This window comes from Sarcophilus harrisii, chromosome 5, assembly GCF_902635505.1.
Source record: "Sarcophilus harrisii chromosome 5, mSarHar1.11, whole genome shotgun sequence".
Lineage (NCBI taxonomy): Eukaryota > Metazoa > Chordata > Mammalia > Dasyuromorphia > Dasyuridae > Sarcophilus > Sarcophilus harrisii.
The window spans coordinates 228,694,616-228,714,116 of NC_045430.1; the positions used below are offsets into that span (position 1 = coordinate 228,694,616).

General features: G+C 33.5%; 1 protein-coding gene across 1 annotated transcript in view; it reads right to left on the reverse strand.

The window, feature by feature from the left end:
• GPR158 (G protein-coupled receptor 158) overlaps nucleotides 1-19,501 on the reverse strand; it is a 386,507-nt gene that overhangs the window by 14,034 nt on the left and 352,972 nt on the right. The window contains exon 7 of the mRNA XM_003771868.2: nucleotides 15,515-15,753. Within this exon, the coding sequence (XP_003771916.1) occupies nucleotides 15,515-15,753 (239 nt within the window). The remainder of the gene's footprint in view (nucleotides 1-15,514; nucleotides 15,754-19,501) is intronic.

The window sequence follows — 19,501 nt, forward strand, 5'->3', positions numbered from 1 at the left end:
TAACCAAGATTGTTTAAGACTCTTGGAGTCTACAATACAAAAGATTGCTTTGGTGATTCTGATTGGTCAGATTAAATGTTAAAATAATTAAGTCATCCAGCTTGCTAGGTTGAAAATTTATTTTTAAAACTTACTGATGACAAACCATTGAAGTTTTCTAAACAATAAAAAAGAAAGATTATGGTTTGAAATTCCCACTGAATGCAGCAGAATACTCTTCTCTGGAAAAAAACATCAGATTTTCATAACTTGGAGGTTGAAATGCTGATCCCCATATCCATGAGCCAAGCTTTATCACCTGTCAGAACCCTGGAATTCTTTGCTATCACACAAAGCAGTCAGGAAAGGTTCTTCTATTTCTGAAAAACCACTAAATAAAGGGGTTGGATGATAATATGGGACCTTAACTCTGGCCAGAAACTGAAAAAAAGAAAAATTTCATTGAGATTATTCAGTGAGATTTTGTTTGTGTCAAGATTATCCTTCACCTGAAGCTGTACTCCATTGCACAAGGGGAATTATTATGCTGTATATGCTACCAGTCCCTACTTGCCCACTGCTTTCGATTTTATTCCAATTTCTCCAAACACCCAGGCTTGAAACCTTAGTTATTTCTGACTCCTTTCTTTTCTTAATACCCAAATTCAATAGTTTTTCTTTTGAAATGTGCGGATTTGTGTATTCTTTCTATTGCTACCACTCCCAGTCAAATCTTGGTCTTTACCCTTTCACTCTATATAATCTCCTGGTTATTCTGACTCTACCCCTCTAAACTATCCTGCATACAAACTTAACATGCCTTGAAACATTTTACTGATCATATTTCTCTAGGCCTTTTCCTAGAGTTTTCACTTCGAATAGGTTAACCTCTCACTTAATTCAATTGCTCCCACCTACAGACCCTTATCTAGCATAGCCTGAGTGTCCTGAAGCATACACGAGTCTATATGATTGATGTTGAGGTATTCTTAGATTCAAAGATCTGTAGACAATTGCTTGGATAACTTGGCCAAATGCAGACTCCTGCCTTGACTTACAATATTTGAATATTTCCTGAATATTGACTATTTGCCTGAACCCTGATCAAATATCCTAACCCATTGCTTCCACATGTCAGCAATTCTCCTTTCCTAATTATTAGATAAGTCATTTGTCCACATTTCCTTATAAGGTTAATGCCTAATCCAAAAATCCGATCTCCATTATCCTCAAATATTTATTTAGTGTTTACCATGGATTATTATGACCATGATCATAGAATACTAGATAATTAATAGGTCTCAGAGTTAGAAAGAACTAAATTAAAATCCACATAATCAGGCAAATCATTAATCTCTAAATGATTCACACAACTCCCTAAAATTATTTTCAGAGCAAATTCCAATCTGCATTAGTAGAAGGAATTTCTCATCAAAAAATTCCCTATGCCAGTGAAATCATAGATCATAGTCCAAAAAATATGCCAGGCATTATTCCAAGTCCCGAGAAGTTGGTAAACACCAAAACCCCATATTAGTATAGAAAATATTTTAATATATGGCAGTTACATTGTCAGACTATTTTCTATCAGTTATTGCTGTACTTTTCTATAAACTCCTTAAACTGAAGATAAACTAAGGGAAATATTCGGTGGGTTAGTTGTTATTTGACAATGAAGAGCTAATTTTAAAATATACAATCTAAAAAGACTTCTCATAATAGTTAAGCTCAACATTAAAATCATTTCATTAACAACACCAAACAATGCATTCTAGCTGAGAAACAATTTATTATTCAAGGTAGCAATTAGATAGACTAAATGTAATATGTAAAAGTTGTACTTGAGTAAAAAAAATCAGTTTCGTATAATTAACTTCAGACTAACACTGCAATTTGTAAAGAAAATATGCAGATGTTACTGAATTTTTGCTATATTATTATGTGGGAGTCGAAATATGTGTTGTGCTTCTAGATTTTTTTTTTAATAATCTTAACATTTTTGGTGTTAAATGATCCTGATGGGTGGTTTGGGTACATTAAAAAAAGAAATGTGTTTATTTTTAAAGATGCAAAAAAGGGTATGGGAATACCTCTGTGAGGGGAATTTTAAACTACAAAGAATTATATACTATTTTTAAAAATAGTTTAGTTTTGTTTAATTTTTTCAATGCCATGAACTGAAATTTCAATTCATCATGAGACTGTGTCATCCAATTAATATTGGCTTTTGACCTTCCCCATAAACCCCAAGTTCATATATAATCATTTTAAAAAGGAGAATAAACAACATATATCAGAATTGGAAGACAAGTTGGATGTTCTTGTTGTAGTCCATGCTTGTCCAATTATGGTGTGTTGTGGTCTATTGTTATATGGTAATTCTTTAAAAGTGAAAATTTTGGCATTTATCTCCTTCCTTTCTTTCTCTAACATCAGAACATCACCATCACCATCCTGATCACTATGTCCCCTCAGACCCTAAGAAAAACAATAAATGACTCAAACTGGAGTCTTTCCAATCTTCCAGCCTTAACTAACATGCTGTGAAGCACACCCTGTAAAATGCAGCCAGAATTAAAGACAGGGAAAAAAATTCTTCTCACCACAGTTCTCTGTACTCTTGAGATCAGAAACTGATGATTTTATCAGTATAAATGACATCAAATGAGATATAACTATCATTTATTTTACAAATTTAATACAAGGATCATGGAATCCATCCAACTTGAAGCTGAAAGCTTCCAGGTATATTTATTCTTCTATTAGAATGTGAGTTCCTTAAGAGCTGGACCTCTAAACCTTCTGTTTGTTTTCTGAGCACTCAGTATCGTGCTTTAGACTGTAAGTAGTTAACTAATGCTTGATTCACTCATTTATTTACTCATTAATTCATTCAGGTGACATGACAAAATGAACTCTTGTGCAGGAAACTTTAGCTTTGTTTTGGTGATATAGCTGCCCCCAAAGTGATGAAAATTTTAGTATAAATTCTATCTCAAACACATTCTAATTGTAGCCTTAAGAACATTACTTGCCATATCAGAGTCTCAGTTTGTTTTCTCATCTGTAAAATAAGGAGGTTGATGAAAATGGATGCCAAAATCCCTTCTAATTCTATATCTATGAAGCTATGATCTATTTTCGCCCCATATACTTTCCCCTTGGAAGTTATAGTTGAGTAGTTGAGAAATTATTTTTTAAAAGGTCCTATATTTCATATGAGAAGTTATTAACCTTTCCTGTTATTGTACACCTAGAAGCAGTATTTGTCTCATGGCTAGAGAGCTAGACTTAGAGTTAGAAAGGCATGGGTCTGGATTCATCAGTGGGTATATACTAGCTTTATAAACCTGGGCAAATCATCTGGCTTCTTTCATTTTTAATTTATTCATTTATAAAATAGAGGTTAAATTTTTTTATTACCTGTTTTATTTCTGTTAAATTTTTAAATAAGGAAGTCACTGTAGTTAATTGTTATATTGCAAAAATTATATTTAGTCTTAAAACCTTAAAGCCTTAAAACATGATTTTAATATTCCTAACAATTCCTTTTTAATTCTTTTAAAATTGGGACAGAATTTAGTTTCTCTTCTTTCTGGCTCTGGCTCTCACTTTCACTTGCTACTTTCTTGTCTCCCTCCCTTTCTATTTCTCTGTCTCTGTATCACTATCTCTCTGTCTCTTTATGTTTTTGTCTCTGTCTCCATGTGTGTTTGCTTCTGTGATTTTCTTTGTCACTGTCTCTCTCTCTGTGTCTGTTTCTCTGTGTGTGTCTGTATCCCTAATTCTGTCCTCCTCCTCTTCTTCCTCCTCCTCTTCATTCTTTTTCTTTTTCTTCTTCTTTATATTCTCCTTTTTTCTTCTTCATTTTCTCCTCCTTTATCTTCTTCTCTGTCTCTCTGTTTCTGTCTCTATCTTTGTCTCTTTCTCTGTGTCTGTCTCTGTGTGTCTCTCTGTCTCTCTCTGTCTCTATATCTTTGTCTCTGTGTGTGTGTGTGTGTGTGTGTGTGTGTGTGTCTGTGTGTGTCTGTGTGTCTCTCTTTTTCTCTCTGCTTCTGCCTTTACACTACTCCCCAGGTACACACATTGTTCAGTCAGTTTTTTTCAGTTGTGATCTCATTTGGGGTCTTCCTGGCAAAGATACCAGAGTGCTTTGCCATTTTTTTTCTCCAGCTCATTTTAAGGATGAAGAACTGGGATAAGCAGAGTACAGTCATTTGCCCAGCATCACACAGCCAGTAAGTATCTGAGGCCAGATGTGAACTCTGGAAGATAAATATTCCTAGTATATGTACTCGCATATGCACACAACTCTATCTATCTATCTATCTATCTATACAATCACTTGGATTCTCAGAATTAGCAATAATCTTGGAAATTGTCTAGTTTGATCTTTACCTAAACAACCTTCCTATGAAGAAAAAATATAAAATTTGAAAAATTAGAGAATTCTCCCCCCCACAAATGTTCATATGACCATTTGTGTCTGACCTGTGGCAGAGCATTCTGATCTTGTATCGGTCTGATCAGTCACAATTGGACACACTATAACTTGACTCTAACCCAGTGAGATCATTTTGGGCTTTCTTCTTCAAGAACAAAGGATAACAACCAACCAAATCAAGGCACAAATTAAATATTTTTGGATGGAATGAATTTGAAAAGAAGATAGCTAATTGTATGAAATTATGTGGATGAAAATCCACAAATAAAAATTTCATGAAGAAAAATCTAAGATCTTTGTGGACCAAAACTAATCTATTCCCTCCCAATGCTGATTACATAGTGCTTACTTACATTAAGTTTCATCCTGTCATAACACAGCCTGATCTTCTAGGGTAATTATATCTAAATCTTCAGGAACTGATGCTATTTTAGATTTTCCTTGTATAACCAAGACTGTTATCTTATTTTTCAGCCACTTTTAAACATTGGCATACTACCTAATTAAATAACTGAGCATACTGCTTTTTGTGTTTCAAAAATGTGGTGTTTGTGGAAGGAGAGATGAGAGTATCAATATGAGAAGAAAAAGCAAAGATTATATAGATGCTGTTGAATTCTTGGTAAGAAAAGAGAGCTGTCCAAAGAAGCTAATTAACACTTTTGAATCTGAGGGTAATTTATATTTGAATTTACTTAAAACATAAAAATGTGCTGATGTTCCTAAATGGAAGGAACCTAAGATTATCATACTTCATTTAATCACCTCTTAATCTTATCTCTGTTCTTCTTTTATCTTTCTAATTCTATAAATATAAGTGAATAGTAATAGTGACCTAAGTCCAAAGTGTAATTTGTGATCCCAAGATGGAGAAATATCTTATGATGATGAAGATCTCATTGCCAAAGAGACTTTGAAAAGATATTGGCTGTATGAGTAGGATAAACCAAGGGATTAGAATATTACTGCTAAGCTATCTCAGTGGCCATAATGTTTGTTTTATTTTAAAAACACATTTAAATATTAAAACATACAAATGCAGCTTAAGAGTTAGTAGTTATTCCAAACCATGATTATCCTTATATGTGAAGATAGATAATTAAATATTTAGCTCCATTTTAAAATAGAAATTGGAAAACCTTTTCTCAGGAGATATAATATCAACCTAAGCCAAAAGAGTCTCAGATTCTTTTTAAAATCATATTTCATTCATTTTATGTATTTATGATATTCTAAATCAAAGCTTCTTAAATTTTTTCATCCATGACCCTTTCTTGACCAGGAATATTTTTTACATGACCCTGGGTTTCTAAGTATATAAGATAGATATACCATTCAAACATTTATTGATAGCAGCAAATCATAATTTATTTTAAAACAATTCTTTGGCATACATATATAATTTTACCATTGATTAAATATGAAAGCAAATTTGTATACTAATGAAATGGATGTGCTTGTTTATTTTTACAAAAAAGATTAAATCTTGGCAGAATAATTGATATCTATTGATGCTGCCAAATTTTTCACGAATCCCACATTCAGTTATGTGACCCCCATGTAAGGTTGTGATCCAGTTTAGGAAGTTTTGTTGTAAATCTCATTATATTAAATCTATCTTTGTGTCTTATCTCCTCTATAAAACTGTAAACTCTTTGAGGCCTGTAGCTATGCCTTCATTTTTCGGTCTCTTCCCACCCCTATGACAATAAATTGCAGTATAATACTTATTAATTTTTTGCCAAGTTAATTAACTATTCAGATAAAAGATGTGGTCAGGAAGCTTATAAGGCATAATAGCACTTTATATACAAATCCAAAGTTGTCTGACAAATGTGGTTAGACAAGTACGTGTCTAGTCTGAGAAAAATTGGTAGGACAATGCAAAAAAGCTTTCAAGGAGATTTTGTTAGGTTCAAATGGCAAAAGAGTTGGGCCACAGAAAAAAGGTTTGAAGTAGCAGATAAGGGAAGGTCTGAAGACCAAAGTCTACAAGTCATTTGAGGAAAGCCCCCTTCTGGAAAGAGTTGAACAGTTGGAAAAAAAAATACCAAAGAGAATCACCATCTGATTGATGACAAACACTATTATTATGGAGGATATCTGTCAGAATTGAAATAAATTCTAATTAAAACCAAGATGAGCTCCTACCAGATACAGAATAAAATTCAGAACTATGGACAGATGCAGTTGGTTATCCTGAATCTAAATATTAAATAAGCCTAAAAACATTGTGATTTGAAAATGTCATATAGGCTGCAAATATCAGCATTTGAGTTTTAGAACAAGTCTCCTAACTCCAAATCCAGTATTTTTTTAAATATACAACAATGACATTTCAAGGTTTCTTCATTCTAAGCAAAAAAGGATAAGAATGGCTTCTCTATCAATTTTATGAGCTCCATTCACTAAAATGACTTTCAAAGTAGTCTTACTGATGAATAACTTGACATTACTCCTCAAGATTCTACTTCTTCATATGTAAAAATTGGGTAATAATATGCCTGAACTACCTAACACAGAGAATTTAAGGAAAGCTTGTGGTAAAATATAAGTGCTATACAAAATGTAAGTTACCATTATCAGCACTACTCATGATAATTTAACAGTGACTTCAGATATCTGTATTCATCACAAAGTGCATCATGAAATTTCAATGAAATTCTAAAAAATGACATCAATGAAAAAAATCTCTTCATTTAAAAATAGGATTTTAAGCAGAAAATGCTAGAATGGTCTAAGACACTCATACAATTAGAATACTATGAATATAATGTCCTATGGGAAAAGCTTTCAAGGTGCTTCTGAAGATATTGGGAATTGAAAGAAGAAGTATGTATCCAGTCTTGAAACATCTGACTGCATCTGAATTGTTTAGCATATAGGAGGTGCATAATAGACATTGATTGCCTTAATTGATTTGAAATTGTTGGACACCTTTTATTTTAAAGGGAAAATGGAAGAACAGGTTGAGCATCTAAGTAGAGTTCTCTAGCTAATTGTACCCACAGTACCTAGTAATTATTCTGGAAATAAAACTTAACAGCAAATTCAAACTATACAGAGACTAAAAGTTCATTAATGAGTTATGTATGCTTCGTCTACTAATTTTTGTCAAGAAAAACATTTTTTAAACAAAACTGGTTATAAGCAGAAAAACTTACTAACAATTTGTTGTTTATGATGCTAGCAGATGGTCAAATGATGTTTACTCATCAAAATATATTCCTGTCTTTGAAAATTTTGGGTGGTTCATGGAAAGAAGTGATTTTTGTAATTGCAGGTGTAGAAGTAAATTGTTGAAGTTCAATATCATAAAGCTCTGAAATATTCATTGTTAACTCCTCAAGAACAATGCTTTCTAGCATGATAAATGTGGAAATATGTTCTTAAAAATTGCACATGTTTAATCTGATTACTTGCTGTCTAGGGGGCAGAGAGGAGTGAGGGGAAAAAATTAGAACATAATGGCAGCACACCAAAATTGATAGAAAAGTCTTTGCTATTGTAGGATCAGAAAATTAGGAGTAAGACAGGCCTTAGAGGTCACTTTGGCAACTCCTCTTTTGACAGATGAAGAAATTAAATCCAAGAAAAACAAATTAACTTGTTCCCACATCACACATGTGGCATGCAACAGATCTAGAATTCATGAGAAGGTCTTAATCTTGAGGTCATTTGCTAACTGTCATCCTAGCAATGAAATCATTTTTTCATTTAACTTGAAAAGAATTAAGAACAGTTAGAGAGAGCCCATAGGAGATAGTTTCAGGGTATTAAAGAGTAGACAGAGTTCTACATTATAAATTAATTGTTACAACATCTTACTGTGCCAAAGGACTATAAAATTGTACATATCCTTTGAGCCAGACTCCACTGGGTCTGTAGCCTGAATAGATCATAAAAGAGAGAAAAGATGAACATATCTAAAAATGTTTGTATCAGCCCTTTTTGTACAGGCTGGAAAATGAGTAGATGCCCATCAGTTGGGGAATGAGTAAGCTATGGTATATGATACAATAGAATATTATTGTTATATATGAAATGATGAACAGGTTGATTTCAGAAAAGCATGGAAAGACTTACATGAACTGATCCTGAATGAAGTGAGCAGAACCAAGAGAACATTTGACACAGAAACAACAAGATTATATGATGATCAATGGTGATGGACTTGGCTCTTTTCAACAATTAGTGATATGAGGCAATTCCAATGGACTTTGGATGGAAAGAGCCATCTGCACCCTGAGAGAACTATGGGAATGAATGTAGACAAAAGCATAATATTTTCACCTTTTCATTGTTTTTATTTGTTTGCCTTTTTTCTTTCTCATTTTTCCCCTTTTGATCTGATTTTTCTCATGCATCACGACAAATGTGGAAATATATTTAGCAGAATTGCACATGTTTAACTTATATTGGATTGCTTGCTTTCTAGGGAAGGGAGCAAGGGAGAAGGAGAAAGAAACATTTAAAATATTAGGCTTTGCAAAAGTGAAAATTAAAAACTAATCTCTATGAATTTTGAAAAATAAAAAGATATTATAATGAAAATATTGCTGTGATAATTGCTATGTGCTTGCTGCTACACATTTTTCTCTGTCTCCTGAGTATTTGAAAAACTAGAATTACCTATTTTACACAGTTTATTTTCAAGATAGCACAAGTTAATGTACACCAAGAAAATAAATTGCCCCAATAATATTATTTTAAAGTTGAACACTTGAGAGTTTCCAGTGTACTCAGAATTATAGGAATAAAGTCATCTCAATGTTTTTTAAATCTTGGATTAAAAGAAAAATATTCAATGCCCTTTGTAGAGAATCTCAACTATCTATCCCTATCAGGCCACATTTGGGGTAATATGTTCACTGCAAGACACCACATATTAAGATAAATATTGAATGTCAGAGAGCAAAGGAAGATGAAGCAGGATGGCAAGAAGAATAAAAGAATAGAGAATGTTCTCCCCAGGAAATCAGGAGCAACAAATCATACCAAAGAATGTTGGTAGCTTCCCAAGCATTAGCCCTAGCTCACTACCTGACTAAAAACATTTGGCAGTATCCTTGTAGTACAGATTGCACAGGAAAATGTTGTGGTAAACATGCTACTTACAGAAATATGTATACAAGGAGCTGAGAGGGGGCATATGTTATGTACTAGAAAATGTTAAATTCAAGAAAGCTAAATGTAGCATCATTTGAATGCTATCTTGCTGAAAATGGGGCAAAAATGGAAAGTTTACTGCTGTGTAAAAGCATATATTACTATATTACTAGCTGGCTTTCAGAAGAGTTAAGAATAGGAAGATATTTATCAGGTATGATGGAAGGAGTGCTGGGCAGATTATAACCCTAAATAACTTTCTCCCTCTTGCCTTCCACTCTCCAAGAAGCAAATGCAAATAAGCTCCCATCAGTAAACCCATTGGCTAGGATTAGTTTAACAGCTAGATGAAAATAAAACTCTGTTGAAATAGGATAAGGTTATTGGTATTGGAAAGAATGAATTGGAAGTGGAATGAAATAGGGCAAGGTATTTGGTACAAATATTTTGGATGGGTGAGATGTTGACATGGAGGAGACTGGGGAGGAGAAACGGAATGAGACCAAAGACTAACTTTACTTGATTAGCTCAGTAACAAATAAGTTGAAAGTTCTCCAAGAAATAGAACAGAACCAGCAGAGGACCAGGAAGAGACCATTCACTTCATTAAAGGCCTCTAATTATGTTTTCCTTTGGTTCTTTATTGTTTCAGAAAAAATATAAAGTAAGTTTTCTCTTATTTCCCTTTTGTTGGTGCAAAACATCCCCAGCTTTCTCTGAAGAATTCGATTTCAGAGGGATGCAGATCAATGAAGACAGTCTTCCTCTAGCTGTCAAATCTTTTTCCATCCTTTCCTTCTCATGACCTACCATTCTAATTTTCAGTCTTTGCCCAGGTTCTTGGCTTTGGTTTATTAGGTTATCAGCACAAGATGACAATGTGAGGGGTAGCAGTATGAACAGAATGAACTAGAGTCAACTGGGTGCTTGCTTAACATTTATTTTTATTTATTTTATTATTCCTATCTATTATTAACCAATGGGAAGAAAGTAATAGTGCTGAGGCTTGATTTGATCGGCTTGAGTTTTACTTAAGTTTGGCATAAGATGATGATACTTGCAATGAACTAAGTAAAGGGAAACCTTCAGTGAATCTCCATGAAGGCTTGTTCTTACCATATCAAACCATATGTTTCATGGTTTGATATCAAACCATAAGTGCAGAAGAGGAGATAATCCCACAGTTAATCTAGTCTTAAAAACACAAAAAAGACTTTAATTTATCAGTAACATCCTAAATGGCCAAAATATGAGAATATTGATCTATAAAAAAAACTGGTTTTGGTGATTTGCACTACCTCTGTGGGTTCTCTGTCTCTGTGTCTGTGTCTCAATGTCTCTGTCTGTCTCTGGCTCTCTATTTTCTCTCTGTCTCTCTCCCTGTCTCTCTCTCTCTCTCTGTCTCTCTGTCTCTCTGTCTCTCTCTCTCTGTCTCTCCCCCCGTCTCCCTGTGAATCTGGATTTATCTCAGAGTCCATAGCTGTATACTCTTCTGTATTTCATCTACAGTGTTCAGTATTTTGTCTCCTGTTTTTCTCTTTTATCTCACATTTAATATCTTTTTCTTTTTGAACTCCCTAATTCTTGTTTTCATTTCTCTTTCTTAACCAACTATATTAAAATGAAGTAGATTAAAATTAAATTTTATTATTTTCATCATTTATTTGCTTCACTACATTATATTAATATTCATAAAACATTGCTTTCAGCACATAACATTTTTGTACACAAAAACTTATAATGTCCCCTTCTGTCTATTAAATTGAGTTTCTTCTTTGCCTGCCTTCCATGGGCTTCCATGATATACCACTGTCCTTTCTAAACAACTTTTTTTTCATTATTTCTCTAGCAATAAGCTTACCTTTAGACAGTAATTTTCCTCTTTATCTGTGTGGTCATTTTGTTTATATCTATCCCTTTTGTTTATAATATTTCCATCATTTACAATGCTCCCTTTCTTCTGCTAATCCAAATTTTACAAACCAAGGCTGAAGTTTAGTATAATTTCTCTTATTTTGTGCTTATATTTCAAAGATTCTATCTACTTCTGTTTTATTTTTAATTAGTAATGCTTGAAAAAAAATTCATGTCATGGCTCTACTTTTTTATCTGTTGACTTACATTCAGTTTTTAGGATGTTACTCTTAAGTGCAAAGCTCTGCTTTTTAGAATATCATGTTCTAAAATTATTATTTTTCAAAGTGGTTTCAGCATAGTTTAGGAGTATAGTGAACCCACTATTCAGGCAAACTTTCTCCCCTTATCTTCTAAATTACATGTACTCATTCCATTTTCCCCTTTGAGAGCTCTAAATTAAATTTTCTATCTTTACATTTATTTTTGTTTAAGCCATTTCTAGTGTCTTTGTGGCCAAATCATTATTTATTCCAAGGTTTTACTTGTATTTGTTATAGAATTAATGTCATTTTCTGGGATTATCTCTTGGGCTTCTCTTAACTCATAATGATTTTCATTTAACTTGCAGGTTTCTTCTCTTTGCTTAAAGCATTATTCTCAACTCCTGGATTGGAACGCCTATCACCTCTACAATGTAGATGTTGTATTTCTGGATGAAGAACCAAACTTTGACCTTTTTGCAGATTTATGAACCTTTCTTCTTTTTAAAAAAAAGTTACAAATACTATGTGATACACATTCAGTCTTCACAACCCTCCTTCTAGAAGCAGATGGCTCTCTCCAACACAAGTCCATTGGAATTGATCAAAATCACCTCATTGTTGAAATGAACCAAGATCATCAGAATTGACCATCACATAATTCTGTTGCCACTGTGTACAATATTCTCTTGGATCTCTCCATTTAGCATCAGATGAATATACCTCTTCTTGTGGCCCAGTCCCAATCTATCTCTGTCTCCTTACCCATGTATCATCCCCAGTCAGTTGGGTGTTAGATTTCAGACTGATTTGGGGCTTCCTCAAAGGCTCCCTAGAGTTAGAATTTTAACTACCTACCTCTTGAGTCCAGTTCTCTTTTCTTTGGGCCATCAAGCTACCATTTTGCTCCATCCTGGACTAGATGGAACTGCTTCCCGATGTTTCTCTTTAATGTTCTTGATCATCGTCCCATCTACTGCCCTTTTAGACATTTATTACATGTTTGTTGCAAGAACTGGATTTTCCCAGATAATTTCACTTCAAAATTTTAACTAGAAGACCCCAACAACCTTCCCATGAAATCTTCTCTGTTTATTGAAGCATATATTGATGATACTGCATATTGTGCTAATATTGCACTGAGAATCAATACCATGCTAATTTGCCCTTACTTATGCTCTGTTTTATGTGTGTTACTTTTCTCTCCATAATTAGATTAAAAGTGCTTTGTAGAGAGTAAATATGTACACATGCACACATATAAACAACTTACAGCACCTAGCACAGTAGATTTTCAATAAATCCTGATGTTTAACTAACCAGTACTTATTGATTGAATAATCAATCTTCCTAATTTAATTGAGTGATAGAATATTATATACATATAGCTTTGAAAAATACAAAATGGTTTAAAAATTGTTGTCTTACCTTCATTCCTTCCCATAAGTCAGATATTGTCCCTCACGCTATTACATATTATACAAATATAGATGTATCTTGCTTTCTGTTTTCTAAAAAGTTGGCTCTTTAGCATTTCTGTAATTTGGAATTTTATTTACTTTGGTTTTACCTGCATTTCTTTTCCTGTAATGTGAGGGGAGCTTAGGATCTCTTAAAAATAATCATAATCCTAACCTACTTGTTTCAGGCCTCAGATCAGGGGCTACCTGGTATTACAGCTCTTTCTATATTCCCCAAGTGTTAATAATTTTACCTTCCAAGGTTATAGTGTGTGTATATTTTTTTTATCAAGATCCATTTTCCTAGAAGAAATATAGGATTACGTCCTTTCTTCCTTAGTCTCCAGTTGCTTGCTCAATGGCTACTTAATTGAATTTAATTTTTAGGAACATGTTTCATAATGGAAGTTGTTCTCCAAAATGATCCAGAATATATTTTCATTATATTTTTAAAAATGTAACTCTAATATAGATAGATTATGTCTCCTCTACAATTCCGACCCCAACATCCCTGATTTTCAGAATTCTGTGAAAACAGAAAGAAAAAGGAAGATAACATAGGGTCAAGAGTCTGCCTGGGACTGGTCAGTCATGATCAGTAAGTCATTGCTAAAAAGAAAAAAAAGTTTGTTTTTTTTTTTTTACAGTGGAATTTCAAATTAAGACATTGATTAGCATGTAGGAAAGTACTCTCCATACAATACACATTTGTCAATAAACATTGGAGGGAACATGTGGGAATTTTATGCTTTACACAAAAATGCCCTCCCTAAAGGAAGACATTCTTTATACTACCTTCCAACAGAGAGAGAAATAAAATTCATAATTTTCTTTCATTCCTTGTGATGTTTCTGGCACATAAGATTAAATGAGTATAATATCTGGTGGCTGTAATGTCTAATTTATGGCACTTTTAGATCCCCAAAGATTTATTTTCTGCATTTTCATAAATCTGCTGCTTCCTGAATATTTTGTATTTACATTTCTACCTTAAGCTAGTTAGCACATAAAATATAAATGGTTCTTTTTCAAGATCAGTTTTGTTTTTTTCCCTCTAGCTATCCACAGCTGCTTATGGCAAATATATGACCTTGTTGCTTGGTATCAGACCCTCAGAGAATCTCTAATAAGCATTCTTTCAAATTTAATATTGGTCAAGCAGAAATTTAACAAGAAATTTCTCTTCATTCATACTAAGTCAGATGATAAGATATTTTGCTTGAGAGCTCCTAACAGTGAACATTAATTATTAGAAAAATATTAGTATGGTCCACTTTTCCTTCCACTCAACAGATAAAGCAGAGAGTATGTTGCAGGTTGTCCACTTGGCTGAACAAGTTCCTCTGTTGCACTGTATAGATAGATCTTCTTTTTTTATTAAAGCTTTTTATTTTCAAAACATATGCATGGATAATTTTTCAACATTGACCTTCATAAAACTTTGTGTTCTAAATTTCCCTCTTCCCTCCACACTCTTCCCTTGATGTTAAGTAACCCAATATATGTATACATATTTGCTGCACAAGAAAAGTCAGATCAAAAAGGAAAAAAAAATGAAAAAGAAAACAAAATTCAAACAAACAAGAGTGAGAATGTTATGTTGTGATCCATACTCAGTTCTCACAGTCCTCTCTCTGGGTGTAGATGGCTTTCTTCATCACAAGATCATTTGGAACTGGCTCAATCAACAGATAGATTTTCTAACTTAAGAGGAAAGCCTCCATTGCTGTAAATTGGAATTTTAAAGGTCACTATCAAAGTGCTTTCATTCTTCAGTCCTCCTTTTTAATTGGATTCTACCATTCCTCCCTCCTCTTAGAAATAGTTTTAGGATTCTTTTTTTGGGCGAAGGCGTGTATATTATTTATTTATTTTTGTGGGAGTGAGGAGGCAATCAGGGTTAAGCGATTTGCTCAGGGTCACAAGGTAGTAAATTTCTGGAACTGGATTTGACCTTAGATCCTCCTGATCTGGGGCTGACGTTCTTTCCACTGTGCTACTTAGCTGCCCCCAGATCTCTACAGTGTTGAGAAATTTTCGTTCCCATTTGACCAATGCAGAGCAGCAACTATTCTGTAATTATAACCATGATGATAATTATATCAGAGAGTACATATCAACAGTAGAACTTGAACTCAAATATTTCTAATTGTGAAGTCACATCCCCATACATTATATCATGCTATATAACTTTGAAGGTAGAAGTTTTTATCCTTGCTCATCATTTTAATCTTTACCTTTTTTTTTAATGAGGTCTCCCTAAAGTTTCATTGTAAAATAGTTGTACAAGCATTTAGCTATGAAAGTACATTTTTTAAGACTCCCAAACAAATTATCTTTCATCTTTTGAAAAAGAAAAAAGGAGAATAAAAAATTTAAAATAAGTATAGAAAATAGTCACATACCAATTGCTGTCATGTAATCCCAGCGGTCTATGAGGCACATGTTAAAGGTGAGGTGGTCTGATGTTCGCCCCTGTCCAATTATTGAGATGTGCCTCTCCAAATTTTGGCACACAGCTGATGTCCAACCAATGAGAAACCAAAATACTATCAGGAGAATTACTGCCAGCATCCTCATGACCCGGCCACCAGTCATATAAGGGATACGTTGAGCTGTTCGTGAAAGGAAAACCTTCAAAACCCTGAAAAAGCAAATAATAGAAATGTTACAGGAAAACCTTGCAAAAGTGGCACAGAGCCCTTCCAGAGGAAATTAGAACTATGAGATTTAATGCTGAATGAGATCTTTCTCTTACAGGAAAGAAAACTGAGACCAAGGGAGGACAATCGGCTTGCCCATTGTCATTCATACAAGTAACTAAGTAATAAATAGAAAATCTAGAGTTAAATCGAGGGTTCTCTATCTCCAAATTTAGTACTATTCTTCTTACATGCTTGGCTACTTCAAAAACCAAGGACCACTTCTTCTGAAGAAGTTTGCTATTTTTTAATGCAAGTAAGATTAAATGTTACAACAGATCTCTTATTATAATTAATTCTAATTTCTTTTCTAATAATGATATAGGGGATCTTGTGAGGAAATTTTCAAGTATGTCACAAATGCCTTTGGTATGGATTGTTCCTTCAGGGAAAAGAACTTAGACAAATCTGCAGACAATTATTGATAATTAGACAAATCTCATCTTTTGTGATTGGGATATTTTAAACAATGGAAAATCACTTTCTTGTATTTATCTCATGCATGCAATTATATGCTGCCTCTTGCCTTTGATTGCATTTTTTACTGCAGTATTAGTATATTGAGAGCTTTCTGAAATTCATTCACAAGATCTTTGTTCATGAAGATTTTACATTATTGCCAAAAACAATTATGAAAACAGTCAATGATCTATTTAAACACTAGCTTTATGTAATAGACTACAGCATTAAAAAGCTATACTGAGTCAGCACATAGATAATTGGATATTTTTTCTGGGAAAGTTCTTCATTTAATTTAAGGAAGGATTTGATTGTGTTATCAAAAGATAAGTCAGGATTTTATTCAAAAAATATCGTTTAATTTCCCAGATTCCATTACTTCACTAGCCACATTTAATGCAGGACAGGTACATAGCTCCTTACTTCTAGCTGCTCTGCTCCTGAACACATCAGACCTATGAGTCACAACAACCCAACTTGAATCTCTTTCCCTAGAGACTCAGCCAGAAACTTTGTTATGCTCAGATTGAGGAATGAAACCACAGAGAAATCAGGTTAGAGAGAAGAAGAATCTATAGGCACTTTACAATTATAACATTTGAAGTTTCTTAACAAGGTTATGTTTATTCACTACTAAGGCAAATTAATATATAGTGCCTTTCTTAACTCTTCTGAATTCAATTCAATGGTTTATTTAAATGATGGCTGTGGGCCATGGATGGATGGATTTTGACTCATCAAAGTCTAAGAAATAATATTTTGTCTGTCATTTCTATGTTCTTGGGATTACTAAATATTCATTTTGTGGAATAATAAAGTAATTAATTATAACTAGCATCTTACATTAAAGTTATTATTAAATTCTACTATTAAAATGTGTTTGAAGTTAAAAGCTACTGAATGGCTAAAAGAAGACTTTGTCCTCAAAACTGTCTTAACAATTTGTACCTCTTTGATGCAGTTATCACACTCTATTTTATATGTAACTTTCTTTTTACTCTTACTAGATCACGAAAACCCTTGAAGTCTGAATTTCATGGGAGCAACCCCAGGAAAACCATCATATCCCCCAAGTTCTATTTTCTTCAAGCTAAATGTTCCTAATTACTTCAACTAATTCTCCTAACACAGGAAATGTGGGCTCTCCACCACCCTAATTACTCTCTATTGGCCACTATCAAATTTATCAATGCCCTTCCAAAATGTAGTAGCCCACATTGAAAATAGTAGTCCCAAGGTAGTCTGACAAGGGCAGAGCATCAACCAATTAACAAATATTTCATGAGTAATTATTATATCCTTAATGCTTGACTAAGTACTATGAAGGAAGCACAGAATACTAAGTATTGGACATATTCCTTGCCCTCAAAGAACTTACAGTTTATATGTATGTATGTAAATATATATATATATGTATATATATATACAGCTATTATATGAGAAGAATGAACACATGAAACAATATGCAGGAAAAGGAGGGGGAAAGTATGCAAGATGAAAGAGTCTGGACCAGCTCGGATATTACAACATTGCATAGAAAAAGGGGTAAAGAACCTTTCTGACTCCACCAAACACAATAGTATGAGATCTGTCAGCATACAAAGCAAATGCATAAGGATGTCAGGGATGTAGGGCAGTATTCTGGACCTACCTACTACCTTCAGTTGTGGTATAACAAAAGTAGTTCCAAGCAGCAGTTGGCATATCTCATACATAAATTCTATCAATAGTTTCACCACTAACTGGTCATGTGAATCTGTGCAGGTCAATGAATCACAGAAGGAATCCTCTGATGCCTTCATTGAATAAACAAAGAAGAAGTCCAGAAGACCTATGTTGTCTCCAAAATGATAGGAGGAATCAATAGGAAATGTGGAAAATGAATTTAAGTTTTGAGACATGTAGCCTTTCCTTTATGTATATCATTTAAAAGCTCAGAGACCCAGTTTCCTTACTTGTAAAAGTAGGATACTAATATCTGACCTGCTTCTGTCATAAGACTGCTACGAGAATCAAATAAATTAGTATTGCAGCATTAGAGTTGGAATAAGACTTTGGATATCATCTAGTCTAATTTCCTCATTTTATAGCTGCAAAAATAGAATCAGATAGATGAGGTCATTTTTCTGAAAGACACAGAACTATCAAGTGACAAAAACAAGATTTAGATCCTGGTCTTTTGAATCTTTTAACTCTTTTCACATGCTTCCTCATCTAATTTAAGTTGAATGTATAGAATATGGAAATGCATGATATTATCTCCAAAATGGCTTTGGGGTTATATCAGTAACTCATTTCCAATGATTCCCTCATTGTTCTATCAAGACTGTATTATAAGGGCTTGTTTAAGATTTGTTTTTTTTTAGGTTTAATATCTGATTTCATCTTTGTATTCCTGGGAATTATTACAGTGACTTGTACATAACTAGTGTTTAGTAAACATTTGATGAATTTGAATATTGTTGGTCATAGAGTTTTAGAAGACTTGGAGAATTCTTACATGTTTGCTTTAGCTTAAAAAAACTCCCTACTTTCATCATAACAATCCCCAGGAGGTACTGTTGGCCCTCTCTTAGTTACTGCTTTAGTACATTCTACCAAGTTCTGCCATCATTTCTCTTACCCTTCTACTCAGCTCTCTATCCCTCTCTCATTCCACACTCCTATTTGCAAAGAGATTGTGTATTCTCTTTTCAAGTTCCATTTTCCCCTTTCTTTCTTAATTGCTTCCTCAGACTCACTTCTATGTTTTGATGGGCCTTTTAATCATATGAGCAAAAGAGACTAGACCTTCACAAAGGATCATAAATTAGCCCTTGAAGGGGTATTAAATGTCATCTTGTCTCATGTCCTTAGCAGATAGATAAGAAAATTAGACTCCAGAAAAGGTTAACTAATTTGTCCAAGATCTCTGAATTCCAAAATTACCTTTCACTTTTCTAATTTCCTTAAGATATTCTATTTGACCAATCCCTAAGGTGGGTTTCCTCTTACCTACCTAACAACTTTAATACCTACTAATGTAAAAGATGATACCTGTTGCCTTACCCAGATGATTTTACTCATTGCTTAATTTTTTAGACAAGAAATTGTGATTTGAGCTATAGCTTTATGAACATAATTGGATTTTAAAAAGAACAAATATTTATTTTCTTACAACTTTTCTAATTCTCTTCAGCACAAAACAAATTGCAATTTTTTTCCTTTCCCTATCTTATAATATCTACAAAA